Source organism: Triticum aestivum, chromosome 4A, assembly GCF_018294505.1.
Source record: "Triticum aestivum cultivar Chinese Spring chromosome 4A, IWGSC CS RefSeq v2.1, whole genome shotgun sequence".
In the NCBI taxonomy this organism is placed as follows: Eukaryota; Viridiplantae; Streptophyta; class Magnoliopsida; order Poales; family Poaceae; genus Triticum; species Triticum aestivum.
The window spans coordinates 662,397,887-662,414,409 of NC_057803.1; the positions used below are offsets into that span (position 1 = coordinate 662,397,887).

Below are 16,523 nucleotides of genomic sequence, written 5' to 3' on the forward strand. Positions count from 1 at the left end.
TTGTGCATCATTGTAATTGGTGTATCTTACAAGTTACAGCTCCTAGATATCCAACAAAATATGGCAAAGCATGTCCAATTTTTTTTCCGCAAAATGCAATAAAATAGATAAATTTAATGCTACTCCCTCCCTTGTGGTTCATGAGGCTCACATGTATTCTCCATCATCAATTTGATCAGCGCGCAACCGCTAGCTGGCCCTGGGCATTATTGACCCGCTGTCGGAGGCCATCCTCTGCAGCATCCTGTTTATGCATTTGCGCGCGGAGCCCCTCACTGATCTCCTGATTTCTCTCTAAAAATCATGCTTCACCACGAAGCAACTCCCGATGGAACCGTGCCTCCGCAAGCTTGGCAGCAGCAATATATCGGGCACGGCTCGTTTCTTTTCGAGCCACGCCAAGACGCCCTTTCATCTCAGGCAACTGCTCTCCAGCTGCCTCAGGACAAATTAACACATTCAATAGGCGGGTAGAAGCTCGCCAAATGCGCAAAAAGGTCACACATTGCAGAGGACTCACAAACACAGTTTGCAAGAGACTGCTCCAGCTGAGAAACCAGGACCGTCTCCACCAAACAGCGAAGCTCGCTAACACGGGCAGCAAGTCCCGACTTTGGGCAAGAGGCAAGTCCCGACTTTGGACAACAGTCAACTATTAAACATCAAGCACATTATGGCATAATATAAGAAAAGTATATTTTTCGTCCCTCAACTCTTGGTGAAGTCTAAATTTAATACCTCAAGTTCGAAACCGGACAACTTGCATCCCCAACTAACGAAACCGGACAAGGTTTGTCCCTGGTCTTGATTTTAACCGGTTTTTGGTGCTAACTGACCCCGGTTTTGACCGGTGCTAACTCAAATTGACGTAATATCTTCCCATAACCGTCACCCATCAGGGAAAATGAGTATCCATGGGTAAAATTACTTGCTACGGGCCTGCGGCTGCCTGGACGGATTGAGATCCAGTGACTTGCTGTGAGCAAGTCACCAATGAACAGTACGGTGACTGGCTTCCCTCTCCACAACGTTCGATCGAGGGTCAACGGACAGATCCGCGTGAACAGTACCCCGAGCTACAGTGACTCGTCTACATGAGATTATCCACGGTACCCCGGTCTGCAGTGTCAGCTGCAGTGTTTCACGCTACATCACTCAATCTGAGCCGCCCCCTGCATCCATCGGCTGCCCGCCCGCCAGTTACGCCGTGCCTTGTTGTGGGCAAGGCACTGGATCTCTGTCCTGCCTGGACATGTCTCCGCCACTGAGTACAGAGAAACACAACATTCAGTATCTCTGATCATCTACAACATTCCTCAGGCCTCTGAATTCTCTGAAAAAAGATGAATGTTGATCGGTCCCAAAAAAGAGAAGAAGATGAAAGCTGATCCAGTATATGCGCGCCCCCATAGTTTGATAAATCACAAGTGCGAGCACTGAAAAGGGGTTCACTCGACCCAACAGCCTTAGCTTAAAGGAACTAAAAGGAAGAGAAAGATAGAGGCATCTGGTGCTTTGCCATGATGGAATTGAGTGCTTGGGAATGGCTTTAGCGTTCCAGCTCACTGCACAGCTTATCTATCAGCAGTGACTGACATCGACGACGGTGAGGCACATGGTCGTCTGAAGTTTTGAACCTGGAGCCGCGCTTGCCAACGCTTGGACAGCCACAAAAGTGTATCAATGGTGTCCCGCGATTTATCATTGTCGCAGAAAGCAGCACCATAGCATAGCAGTGCCGATTACGATGTGGTAGCCCAGGATGAGATCTCTCCCTTGCTTTCAGCTGGTTTAGCCGAGAGCCAAAGCTTTGTCCAGGCATCGCATCAGGAGGATGCTTCCTGAATCACACTTGCTAGTAGGAGTACTAGTTGCTGCGTACGAGAGAGGTTGCACGGGGAGGGACAGGGGGATACCAAACCTTTGCCCGGCGTTGTGCTCCACCTCCACCTCCACCTCCACCGAGAAGAGAGCAAGTCCTCCTTGGTGGGGCAACGTTGCCGCCGGCCGACGCACAGACAAATAAGGCCGTCGCAGTCGCCTCGCCTCGCCCCACCTGATGCTGTTGCTTCTCTGCAGCGGCGTCTCCCGAGCCCGATGTCCAACGCCGCCACGGGCGCCGGCCGCAACAACGGCGACGGCGAGCATCCCAATGGCGGTCACCCGCACTACCACCACCGGCAGCGGGAGCACCACTGGCGGCCCCCGCACCCGCACAGCAGCAGGGCGTACCGCTCGGGCGTGCTGCGGTGGGCGATGGCGGTGCTGTTCACGGTGCTGGCCGTGCTAGTCCTGCTGGCGGCCGTCTCCGTGCTGCTGGTGGTGCTGGTGCTGCAGCCCCGGGCGCCGTACCTGGCCGTGCAGAATGCGCGGCTGGGGAACCTGGTGTACGACCAGCAGGGGGTGCTGGACAACGCGGAGCTGGAGCTGGACGTGCGCGCCGCCAACGTCAACGCCCACGCCGCCGTGGCCTTCTCGGAGCTCGAGCTGCGGCTGAGCTTCCACGACATGGTGATCGCCATCCTGCGCGCCGACCCCTTCGTGGTGCCGCCCAGGGGCGAGCGCCCGCTGGGCTACGTGGCGTCCTCGGAGGCGGTGCCGCTGGACGGCGCCGGGCGCGCCGCCATGGAGGGCGCGCTGGACCGCGGCGTGGTGCCGTTCCGGGTGAGCGGGCAGGCGCGGACGCGGTGGAAGGTGGGCGGGCTGGTGGCCGTCAAGTACTGGACGCGGCTGGCATGCCAGATCCGCTTCTTCTGGCCCAACGGCACAGCGCTCGACTTCACCTGCAACTCCAAGTCCAGGTCCCGCTACTGACATCTCCACATCGCCGTCAGAAGAGAAGAGCTAGCTCCTCTCTCCCCGGTCCAATCCAATCCAAATGGCCACTACCTTTCTTGGCTTTGCTTACTAATATATTTTCCGCATGTATGTACTGCATATATTCGAAAACTATAAAGAAATATATTTGTACAATTATTTGGTGACGTACCTTAAGTTTCACTAGCAAACATGCCCGTCGCAACGGGAAACTTTTCGCATGTTTCTAGCATAATAAGCATGACTCAAGACTCCCCAATGATTTCATGTTATGTGTTTGAATATAGCGCCCCATCATGTTGTGCCTTATCCTCCCTCCTGACTTCCTTGACCATGGTCGTCAGGTCCACCTGATCGCAATGCATTCAACATGGTCATAGGACAGAAGTGACATTGAACCACACCATCGCAGGTCAACGTCTAATAGTTTTAAAACTAATCCCGTTGAGTTGGACGTGACGGCTGCCTTTTCCGAGCTCAACCTACGTTTAGTCCATACACCATCCCTTATACACCCACTCACTTTTAAATTGTATATAGTGTTTTTCGAAATGCATCAACCTTCTTTTAAAACACAAAGACTTTAAAATAATGATATAAACATTTATTTTAATACATGAACATTTTTCTTAAAACTACACAAACAATTTTAAATTCATGATCAATTTTACATATTACATATTATTTTTGAAAAGGCACAAAAATGGAAAACGCGTCAACATTTTTTATGAAATCTGATTTAGAGCATTTTCAATAGATGGTCTAAATTTTGCCAGTCCAAAACCGCAGATGTAAAATTTAGACCATCAAAAAATGCGTTTTGAAGCTCCGAAAAAAGGTCAACTCCAACAGATGGTCCAAATTGATGGTCCAAAAAAGCAACTCCAATAGATGGTCCAAATTCATGGGCCAAAACCGGTCATCAGCCGCGGGGAATTCCGTCGAACACCTTGTGCGTGCGGTGGAAGAAGATGGCCGCCAGTTGGATTGGTTGCTGCTGACGGCTGCGGTCGGCTCCGGACGGCGGCGGTGATAAGAAATTAGCTTGGATGCCGACCAAGAGGAGCTGGGCGTGCGGCGAAGAATAGTTTGGCAGCCGGGTGGAGGGCTTGGTGCGGCGGTCATGCGGCCGGCGCAACGGCCGTGGATAGGCTCACGACCAACGGGGAGGAGGTCGGCGGCAACCTAAGACCCGACGGAGGCCTACCGCGGCAGCCAGACCGCCGGAGGCGCCAAATTCCGTGCCGGGTGCCTCCCGATTCGGCGGCGTCCGGGCGGCTGCAAGCCGGCTACCGGCGACGAAGGCGACGGGGGCGACGGCGGCGGAGGGCGGCAGCGGGGATGTGGGGTGGTGGCGGCGCCGACGGCGAGGTTTTGGGCGGTCGCGGCGGCGGATTCGGGCCGATTGGTATTCGGGCGGGTGGACGAACGCAGGCGGGAAAGGAAATGAAGTGGCGGTTGGGCGTTCGTGGGCGGCGGCTAGTTTTGGACCAGATGCACCTCGTGATGTAAATTTGCACCGTGAGGTATTGTATTTTACATCACGAAGAGGCCGCGGTCTAATTTTTTTGCATATGGACCGTCTGTTGGAGCAGCGTTTTTTGCCCCGGACCGTCCAAAAGTTAGGTACTTTTGCATTTGGATTACCGCGTATGTCAATTTGACAAAAACTTAGCGCACTCGACAGGTGACCTGTAACGTCAAACATCGTTCGAACAACCACGGCGCTACCAACAATGATCTGTTAATCTACAACTTTTTTGCTCTTTATTCCTTCTTTCTATGTTTTCTTTTTTTTCTTTGTCCTTTTTCCATTTTCGTTTTCTGTTTTTCTTTTTTTCCCTCCAGGTTTCCTCCCTCATTGATTTTCATGTTTTTTATTTTCTTAAATGCGTGAACTTTTTCCAAACCGATGATGCTTTTTTAGGCTTTGTTGAAATTTTGTTTTGAAGATCAATGAACTTTTTTTTAGTGAACTATTTTTAACAACTGATGTTTTTTTTTTCAAATTTGATGAACTTTTTTCTAACTTCAATGAAGTTATTTTCAACGGACTTTTCCTGAAATTCGATGAACCTTTTTTTTCAAATTTTTGAAACTTTTTCCAAATCGATGAACTTTTTTTCAAATTGTATGATCTTTTTAAAAAATTGGTAAACTTATTTATGGCTTCGGTGAACTTTTTTTCAAACCGATGAACTTTTTCAATTTCGGTGAACGTTTTTCATATTTGATGAACTTTTTTTTTTCAAATTTTGTGATCTTTAAAAGTTGGTGAACTTGTTTATAGCTTCGGTGAACTTTTTTGAAAACCAATGAACTTTTTCCAATTTGGTGAACTTTTTTCGAAATTCAATGAACATTTTTTGCATTCGATGAACTTTTTTTTCAAATTCTATTTTTTTTTCTAAAATCGATGAACCTTTTTCACATTTTGTGAACTTCTTTCAAAATTGATGAATTTTTTTCGAATAGATGAACTTTTCTTATCAAATTGGATGATCTTTTTTCAGAAATGATGAACTTTTCTAATTCATGAACTTTTCACAAAATTTGATAAATAAATTTTCATATAAAACGTAAAAAATAACGCGGCTTCAATAGTTCTTTAAGTTTTCATGTTCCGTTTTGTCACAGCTGTCTGCGGGCAGAAATGGTTAGCTGAACAATCTTTCGAGGAGGCGACTTGAGTTCGAGTCATCGTACTAGCAGGTTTTTTGCGGGTCCTTTTTTCTCGAAACAATTTCTGCGCTGGTGCATTCGTGGGCCGGCCCATTTGTCGTTTGCTGTAGGCGTCAGTTGGCTTCGGCGGCGCTTAAAGCGCTCAATAGGAGCTCCCGCAAATCAGGCAAATCATGTATATATAAATGGGTGTAATTTGGTGTCAGAAAATCAACGTGGAGAAATAACCCAGTTGGTTGGGCTCTTATGAGAAACAGCCTACTTCCAACCTTAAAGCCCACTTACGCGGCCCACATTGCTACTTCTGGCCCAGGTCAACGTCTTTTTCTTCTGTTCGACTCAGGCTGTGTACGCGGGGATTCCTATTTGCCACCCGTGTGTGGCGAACAGCGAAATTATTAATTAAAGAACACTGGCACACTGTATTTGCGATGTTTGTGGCAACTTGAAAGTTTTTTTTATAGATTCATTTATTCAAAACGTTTTATCTCTTAAACTATGCGTCCAAATCTCGAACCGTTTTAAGCTTAGATTTCTAGCGTCGCGAACTTCCAAATTAAATAACATTATGATAGGTTTGGCGAACTTTTTCTCTCAAAAATACCGGACGAAAAAACCGAACCGGGAGCATGTTTTTTTTCCTTTCCGAAAGAGCCATGACTGCCTCCCGTGCAAGAAACAAAAACCAGGTTTTTTTCCGTTTGTGAGGGCACAACCGTGCCTCTCGCGGAAGCAAATCCGTGCCTCTCGGGAAAGCAAAATCGTGCCTCTCGCTGAAGGAAAGAAAAATATTTTTCGGTTTTCCATATGCACGGTCATGTCTCTCGCGGAAGCAAAACCGTACCTTTAGCGGAAGGAAAAAATGAAAACACATTTTTTTAACCATTTTCGAGAGGCATGACCGTGCGTCCCGCGAAGCAAAACGTGCCTCTCACCGAAGGAAAAAAACACATTTTTTTACCATTTTCGTGACACACGACCGTGCGTCTCACAGAAGCAAAACATGCCTCTCGTGGAAGAAAAAAAACACATTTTTTCGTTTTCAAGAGGCACGGCCTCTCGAGGAAGCAAATCCATGGCTCTCGGGGAAGTAAAATTGTGCCTCTCGTGGAAGGGAAAAAAGAAAACATGTTTTTCACATATTTTTTCCAAGCTAAGAAAGACCGGTGGAAAATCAAAAAGCCAAAAAAAAAACTTTAAAATCATCTAAAAAGCCAAAAACGCGTGTAGAAATAGAAAAAAAATCGAAAGGAGCGCCAGGAGCGTGACATGTAGGGGCGGCTGAGAGCGCGCCCAGTGGTGCACCAGAAGCCCGCCCCAGGTGACCGTTGTGGGGCTCTCGAAGGATTACTCCTTCGTTAGTTACTCTCGGCAAATTGTCGTGACTTTGCTGAATCGAAGATAGTGACCGATGCACACGGGCCGGTCCACTTGAAGGAGAAGCCTGTTTTGGAACCTTCTAGAAGGTTCATAGATTTTTGGTTTCTCTTGTTTTGTTGTTACTATTTTTCCATGATTTTTATTTATTTATTATTTTTCTTGTTCGTTTTTTCGGCTGATTTCTTTAGTTTTTCTTTTCCTTTTTGCAAAATTCAAAATTTTGGAATATGTTCAAAAAAATAAAAATGTTAAAATTTTCAAACAATGTTCCAAATTACAATAAAAAATCATGATTTTCAAAACAATGTTCATAATTTTTAATAATTATTTCAAAACTATTCACATTTTCATGAAATTTCGTTCATATTTTTCAAAATTTGTTCACTTTAAAATGAAAACACTATTCAAAATATGTTCCGAGTTCAAAATTTGTTCAAAAATGTTCAGATTTCTGAAAAATATATTCATGTTTTCAAAAAAAAGCTTTCAAACATTTTTTCACAATTCAAAGAAATTGTTTTCAGTATGAAATTTGTTTCGCATTTTCAATAAATATTCATATTTTTTTAAAAATGTTCACTTAAACAACAAAAATCACCAAATATTCCATTTCAGAAAATGTTCATGTTATCATATTTGGTTCAGTTCTTAAAATATATTCATGTTTTAGAATTTTATTCAATGTCGAAATTTGTTCTTTATTTTCAAACATTGTTCTCATTTGTTAAGAAATTTCGCTCACATGTTTTTCCAAGAAATATTTATTTCTTTTAAAAGAAAAGGATCTGTCGCTGTAGTTAGGACGTCAACGCTGCATTTAGTCATCTGCAGTTGTCAGCTCAACTGGCTAGGATTTGTTCTATCTAGCGGGAGGTTGTTCGACTCCCATGATTGATTTTTTTGTGAAATTGATTGACCATTGCTAATCTTTTTTTGGAGATTCTAATATTCACTACATACGGAGCAAAATAAGTGAATCTAAACTCTAAAACAATTCCCTCTCGCGCGTGTGCACCCGCCGTGCGTCACTCCGTCCACTTCCTCTCGCCGGTAGCCACTTTGGCTGCGTCAGCCACCTCTACCCGTCGCTTGCCACTTTCTCGCCATGGCCTCAAGCCCCGCTCGGGGATTGCACCCTCATCACATGCCGGAGAACGGCCGGTGGTGTCTGGCTTCGGCCTTTCTTCAAGCTCAACGTCATCCGGCATCTGGGGATGGCAATGGATGCCCATTACCCATCGGTAAAAACCCTATTAGGGCAAGGGTGTGGGTCAAAAAATACCCATAGGTATATAAATAGGAAAATTTCATACCCATCAGGTATATTGGGTACGGGTATGGTTTAGTATAACCCATACCCATGTATCTATGTACCCGCATATATTCTGACAAATAGGTCTTATATATTATTTATTCACATATTAACCATATTGTATGTACATAAATCCCACAGCCAGAAAAAAGACCTCATCATGCATCATGTTAGCCCACCGCATCACAATAGCTAGCCCACGAACGAGTATGTGTTGCTGTCATGATGTGTTGTTTATAAATTATTATTATAAGTTGTTGTTTATGACTATATAATGCTCAAATTGATTTGTTACAAATAATCTGGGCAATTTTACTCATGGCTACTCATTTACCCTGATGGGTAGGGGTGATGGGTAAGGTTTGGGATGATGGGTAAGGGTATGAGGTGGCTCGACCCGTATCCAAACCCTGCGGGTGCCATCCCGCACCCCTGTCACGCAGAGGTATCGCCAGGGCCACGCTTGGAGGAGGTGCGGTCGCTAGGAAGTGGAGTGGAGGCAGCTCTAGTCCTCCAGGACATCCAAGTGGAGGCGCCGCCATGAGGACTACCCCAGGTGCAACAAGCAACAATCCAGGCCCTCTCCTCCGCACTGGGTGGTGTCGCGCGGAGATGGTGAGCTCGGGTCATCTTGCGACGAGGAACCACGCCGAGTCTCCGTCGGTGATTCAGGTTCCGAAGGAGGCTTGCTTCTGGTGCTGATGTGAGAGGAGATCCCTTGCAGCCTTTAGTCCACTCCCCTCTTCCTCGCGTAATGGAGGATCTGGGAGCTGATACATCTCCAACGTATCTATAATTTTTGATTGTTCCATGCTATTATATTACCCGTTTTGAATGTTTATGGGCTTTACTTTACACTTTTATATCATTTTGGGGACTAACCTACTAACCGGAGGCCCAACCCGAATTGTTGTTTTTTTGCCTATTTCCGTGTTTTGAAGAAAAGGAATATCAAACGGAGTCCAAACGGAATGAAACCTTCGGGAACGATCTTTTTGGAACAAATGACAACCGGAAGACTTGGAGTGGACGTCAAGCAACACACGAGGCGGCCACGAGGGTGCCCGGCGCGCCCACCAGGGCTGGGCGCACCCCCACCCTCATGGGCCCCTCATTGCTCCACCGATGTACTTCCTTCGCCTACATATACCCCCGTACCTTGAAAACATCAGAAGCGACCACGAAAACCTAATTCCACCGCCGCAACCTTCTGTATCCGCGAGATCCCATCTTGGAGCCGTCGCCGGCGCTCCGCCGGAGGGGGAATCCACCATGGAGGGCCTATACATCATCTCCAAGGCCTCTCCGATGAGTTGTGAGTAGTTTACCACAGACCTTCGGGTCCATAGTTATTAGCTAGATGGCTTCTTCTTTCTCTTTGAATCTCAATGCAAATTTCTCCTCGATCTTCTTGGAGATCTATTCGATGTAACTCTTTTTACGGTGTGTTTGTCGAGATCCGATGAATTGTGAGTTTATGATCAAGTTTATCTATGAGAAATATTTGAATCTCCTCTGAATTCTTTTATGTATGATTAAGTTATCTTTGCAAGTTTCTTCGAATTATCAGTTTGGTCTGGCCTACTAGATTGATCTTTCTTGCAATGGGAGAAGTGCTTAGCTTTGGGTTTAATCTTGCGGTGTCCTTTCCCAGTGACAGCAGGGGCAGCAAGGCACATATTGTATTGTTGCCATCGAGGATAAAAAGATGGGATTTATATCATATTGCATGAGTTCATCCCTTTACATCATGTCATCTTGCTTAATGCGTTACTCTGTTTTTTATGAACTTGATACTCTAGATGCAGGTAGGAGTCGGTCGATGTGTGGAGTAATAGTAGTAGATGCAGGTAGGAGTCGATCTACTTGTCACGGACGTGATGCCTATATACATGATCATGCCTAGATAATCTCATAACTATTCTCTTTTCTATCAATTGCTCGACAGTAATTTGTTCACCCACCGTAATACTTATGCTATCTTGAGAGAAGACACTAGTGAAACCTATGGCCCCCGGGTCTATCTTTTATCATATAAATTTGCCATCTACTTTTATTTGCATCTTTTACTTTCAAATCTATATCATAAAAATACCAAAAATATTTATCTTATCATATTATCTCTATCAGATCTCACTTTCGCAAGTGGCCGTGAAGAGATTGACAACCCCTTTATTGCGTTGGTTGCGAGGTTCTTGTTTGTTTGTGTAGGTGCACGGGACTTTTGAGGAGCCTCCTACTGGATTGATACCTTGGTTCTCAAAAACTGAGGGAAATACTTACGCTACTTTGCTGCATCACGCTTTCCTCTTTAAGGAAAACCAATGCAAGCTCAAGACGTAGCAGGAGCCCTCATGCTTTGGACCGCATGAGAGTCGCCCTTGATGAAAGCGGCGTCCTAGCTCAGGCTCTACTAAATGCCCTGGAAGAGGTCGGTCGCTCGGCGGAGGTCAATGCTAAGGTACACAGATCGTGTCCCCTTAGTAGCCCCTGAGCCTCGAGTATATTATGTCATAATGTGCTTGAGGTTTAATAGTTGACTGTTGTCCTATCGCTTTCCTCAGGTGCTTCTTGCCCAAAGTCGGAACTTGCTGCCCGTGTCAGCGAGCTTTGTCGTTTGGTGGATACGGAGCGATACTGGGTTGGTTTCCCAGCTAGAGCAGTCTCTTGCAAACTGTGTTTGTGAGTCCTCCGCAATCTGTGACCTTTTTGCGCATTTCGCGAGCTTCTACCTGCCTATTGAATGTGTTAATTTGTCCTGAGGCAGCTGGAGACAGTTGCCTGAGATGAAAGGGCGTCTTGGCGTGGCTCAAAAAGAAACGAACCGTGCCCGATATATTGCTGCTGCCAAGCTTGCGGAGGCACGGTTCCATCGGGAGTTGCTTCGTGGTGAAGGAAGATAGATTGGTGAGGGGCTCCACGCCCAAATGCATAAACAGGACGCTGTCGAGGATGGCCTCCGACAGCAGGTTAATAATGCCCAGGGCCAGCTAGCGGCCGCTGATCAAATTGATGATGGAGAATACATGTGAGCCTCATGAACAAGAAGGGAGGGAGTAGCATTAAATTTATTTATTTTATTGCATTTTGCGAAAAAAATTGGACATGCTTTGCCATATTTTGTTGGATATCTAGGAGTTGTAACTTGTAAGATACATCAATTACAATGATGCACAATATATATTTTAAAGAAGGCATTTGATTGGAAAAACATAGTTGGAAACAATAAATTTGACTCAAACTCAATATATTGATCACTATGGGAAGTCGAGCCCTCTGGTCACTAGGGATGCAAATTTTGAACCTTGAGGTTGCCTTCAACCCTCCATAGTTCAACTAAATGAACCAACTTTCACAATTTACATTATTTCTGAAATTTTGGTTCATTTGATTGAACTAAGGAGGGTCGGGGGTACCCTAAAGGTTGCAAATTTGCATGCCTACTGATCATCAACCTGCCTTGTAGCCCGGAGCCATTGGACGTACTTATTTTCAGGGTCGGGCCTTACCTCCCCCCGCGCGTAATTCTGTTGCTGGGCATCTTGATTGATGCTTGTAATGAACGGGGATTCTCCTCTTTGATTAATATATTTAGGTGGAGGAAACTATTGGGATCTATGGTAGGGTGCATCGACTGTAAATTAAAATTTCCTACGCGCAGAACAACTAAGAACATGCTACGGGAGATGGATCACAGTTCGTTACCACTAGACGCACTACAAAAAAAATACACTTCCGTGATGATGCATGTTTGTCACAGTAGGTCGCGTTTTTTGTCATGCATGTACATCCATGACAAATTTATGACAGAATCAAGATAGTCATACCTGTGCTGTCGTAGAAGTGTTCCATGACATTACCAAAATTATCATCACGGAAGTGTCCACTTCCATGACGATAAATCGCGCGTCACAGAAGTGCTTTCGTCAAGGGTGACCGACACGTGGCATCCACCGTAACGAAACACCGTTAAGCTATCGGGTCGGGTTTTGGATCCGACAACCCATTAACAGACCCAACCAATGGGGATTTTCCATGTGTAAAATCATCATTGGCTGGCGGAAACACGTGTCGGCTCATCGTTGGGACAGATGTCATCCACACATTGGACAGATGGCGCCTATGATACTTAGACATGTGGCACGGCCCAACAGAGGCCCATTCCTGTGAAAAGGCCGGCCCGTTTGAATTGGTCAAAAGGTGGCGGGCCGGCCCATTGAAAGCCTGTTAACGGCCTGTTCGCATATAGCCCATTTACAGCCTGCTAACCCAAGGCCCTTTACGCCCTATCCGAATTAGGCCCAATAGCGTCAACTGGGCCATCCAATATGATTCCAGTCCGTTTTTACTTCCGGCCCATGTATGGCCCATGACGTCTTTCGGCCTATATGAGGCCCTTTGTAACTCTTGGCCTATTAACGGCCCGTGGTGAAACTGGCCCGTAATGAACAGTGTATCACTTTACACCCATTAATGGCCCGTTGTGAAACTGGCCCGTAACAAATAGTGTATCACCTTATACCCATTAACGGCCCGTTATTCCGTTGGGCCGTTTCCAGCCCATGTTATCTTTCGGCCTTCTCAGAGCCCATTTATTTTGGGGCTCATTTCCAGCATACGTTTACTTACGGTCCGTTACTGTCATTTTCTGCTTGTGGGCCAAATTCAGCCCGTGGTTACAGTCGGCCCGTTTGTGGTTCCTTAATACATTGGGCCGTTTTCATAGCATCATCAAATACGGCCTATTAACGATGGCCCGTTATGGTCGGCCCATGAACGTACGATTCCAACTCTAGCCCGTTTACAGCCATAATGCGGCCTATTATTGGCCCATGTTTGGCCAATCGATCATACGGCCCGTATAAGGCCCATTGATGATACGACCCGTAGAAGGCCCATTGTTTCTACGGCCGTAGAAGGCCCATTGTTTCTACGGCCCGTAGAAGGCCTACTATTTCTACGTCCCGTAGAAGGCCCACTGTTTCTACGGCCCGTAGGAGACCCAGTGTCACTGCAGTAAATATTAGCCCATGGTTATCGTGGCCTAGTTTTAAAAAGTAGGTTATTGCAGCCACTAGCAAACCGCGGAAAAGAACTGCACTGACTACAAGCAAACAAATAAACAAGACAACAAGGAAATAAATAAGCAAGCAACTTATGCTAGGCTATCACGGCTATTACACATATTACATCCACTCGGTATCAAAGTTCGCCACCAGTGCAAATATAGGGAACAAAGCAGCATATAAATGCCGCAGCAAAACAAGTCCAGAACTAAAACCACTTCAGAAGAGTTCAAGAAACAATATCCTGGGTACCCATAATGCTGGCAAGATGCTTAGCAAGCTTATTAACTTTCTCTTGTTTGGCGCTTAAATCCTCCAGCGCTTGCTGTTGCACAAGAAAGTACGCATCTGAATTCTACAGGGACTTCCTCAGTCCTTCGGTTTCTTGCCGCAGCACAGCTGACTGATGCCTTTCAGCTTGTAGCTGAGACTGAAGAAGCCGAAGTGATTCAGGCAGCGAGTTCGAAGAGCTTGTGCCAGCGGTACTGGCCAGTAACTCGAACACTACATCAACGCAGGACTGTGGGGTTTTCTCACTGTCTACAAGATCGTTTTTATCACCTTTCTTGGAGACCAACAGGGCTGTCTCACTATCTTGAACCTTATCTGCATTACTTTCTCTACCATTGCATAGTGGGGTGCTCTTCTCCAATATTCTGTTTGCATACTGCAAGAGAAACAAGCAGACACATCACAGGTTTAGCTTGTAGTATACGAAACTCATTTTGGTAAACCGGTTCAGTAGTAAGGTGGACAGGATAACATCATGAAACAAACATATATCTATGTACTATGGTCACTGTATTGTCCATATCATTCTAGTTTATGTTCCCTAATCAAGATAGAGACACAGTTCAACTCATATATTTTTAAGACACAACAGCATAGACAGAATATAAGTGTGAGAAACTACACAACATTGGCAGCACTTGTAATGTGCATCACATGAGAACATAACTGTTTATAGAACTTAAACTGAAATCAACATAGAGCAAGAAGTTAGAACAACAATCCAGTTAAAGAAATAGGTTTAAAACATACATGTTGTGCCATTGGAGTTTCAATTGGATCCTTCAAATTCGAAAGTAGTTGGTATGAGTAAATATAGTGATGCAACATCAAAGGAGTATGGACCATAGCTACGGAATTTGACCTGAGAACAATTGCTCTTCTGCTTTAAACATGGAGTTTGGGTTAGCTGTGGTGGTCTTCGTGCTTTGGGCACTTCAGTAGCTTTACAAACTGCTCGTGTGGGGGTACTCTGTGGTGGACATGGTGCTTTGTCAACTATAAGTGGGTTACTATCCGCTGGGGTTGCGGTTAGATGGGTTGTAGTTGGTTCTCTGCCCAACGGTGTAAGTGTCTGGAAGAGTCTTGATTATGTGTGGTGGGGCTAGTTTGTGGGCCAGTACAACCATGGTTCTATCTGCATCGACGGGTAGCACTGTCTTTTGTGAAGAACGGGTTTTTGCTCCCTTAGATACTGCCATCACCCCCTCCAATTCAAATGGCTGATAAACAAGAAAAGAAATTGAACTTACAGACATTGTATGATAGACATATGTGGTAATTCACATATATGTTGTGTAACCAAACAGGACAGCATGACACAATTTCACATATATGATGCCTAACTAAACAGGATAGCATGACACAGTTTCAGATATATGATGGATAACTTAACAGGATATAATGCCATAATTCAACATATGGTGAGTACCTAAACAGGATGACATGACAAAACTATATGATGTCTTTCTAAAATAGGTTGGGATGAAATAATTGACATACATGTTGTCTAAGTATACAGGATGGCATGATATAATTGACATAATTGATTCATATACTAAGCAGCTATCACTCGCATGTATGATCTCTAAACTAAGCAGATAGAATTCAATATTGTGCATATGATGTCTAAACTAAGCAATGCAAGACACCATATGCATCATATGAGAAATATAAACATTGCAACTTAGAGCATACACCTCAGGTGGGATATAGGATCGGTCATCTGTCTCTGAATCCTCCGCTGAGGAGCTCCCTGTAACCATCCAGATATATGCTTCAATAGGTACCATTGCCTGCTCTGAAGACCTTGTTTTCACTCCAGATTTTTCCATAACCGGCTCAAATGGCTTATACACATGAAGAGTAGTTCAATATACACAGATTGTCGACAAATGGAATACGTAATGAAAAAAATATGGCATGAGATAATTCACATATATGATGCCTGGCTCCATGGCAGTGCATAATTCACATATATGATAACTGGCTGAAAAACATGGCATTGCATAATTCACATATCTGATATAGAAAGCAAACAGGAGGGGGAGGAGGAATACGACTGGTCATCTGTCTCTGAATCCTCCTCTGAGGAGCTATCTATAACCAGCAAGAAATCTGCATCGACAGGTAGCACTGACTGCTCAGAAGACCTTGTTTTCACTCCAGATTTTCTCATGACCGACTCAAATGGCTGATGCACAGGAAGAGTAGATGAATGTATAAACATTGTTGACAAATGGAATACATTATGGGGAAAAATATGGCACGATACAATTCATATATACAATGACTGGCTAAACAAGATGGCATTGCATGATTCACGTATATGATGCCTGGCTAAAGAAGATGGCATTGCATAATTCCCATATACTCCCTCCGTTCCTAAATATTTGTCTTTTTAGAGATTTCAAATGGACTACCACATACAGATGTATATAGACATATTTTAGAGTGTAGATTCACTCATTTTGTTCCGTATGTAGTCACTTGTTGAAATCTCTAAAAAGAAAAATATTTATGAATGGTGGGAGTATGATATAGAACCAAACAGGTGGCATTCACACAAAGCAAATCTAAACTAAACTGATGACATATAAGATGTATAATGTAAGCAATGCAAGGCGCCATATGCATGATATGACCAACATCAGCATGCCAGGTTAGAGCAAACACCTCAGGTGGTAAACAGGCATGGTCGGCTCCTTCTGAATCTCCATCTGAATAGTTATATTCCTCTGGAATACAATCTGGAAATGCAGGAGGGGGGGGGGGACTTCGCCCACCATGGAGCGACGTCTGCATGACATTATATTCGCACGCAACGGTCTTCTCTTTTTCTCTACATGTTCAGTACGATTGTGTACAATATCTGACATGCATAATAAAAAAAATAGTTAGATTCTGTAAGGCCTAAGAGGTGCATGCAAAAATCAAGACTGATGGTAGCAAACGAGTGGATGGATCCAAAACTAATG

The 16,523-nt window shown here is 44.8% G+C and overlaps 1 protein-coding gene across 1 annotated transcript; it reads left to right on the forward strand.

The window, feature by feature from the left end:
- The first annotated feature begins 1,290 nt into the window (after window positions 1-1,290).
- LOC123082966 (uncharacterized) lies at window positions 1,291-3,326 on the forward strand. Its single transcript, XM_044505143.1, has one exon. The coding sequence runs from the start codon at window positions 2,098-2,100 to the stop codon at window positions 2,812-2,814; it is 717 nt and encodes a 238-aa protein (XP_044361078.1). The 5' UTR covers window positions 1,291-2,097; the 3' UTR covers window positions 2,815-3,326.
- Window positions 3,327-16,523: the final 13,197 nt, after the last annotated feature.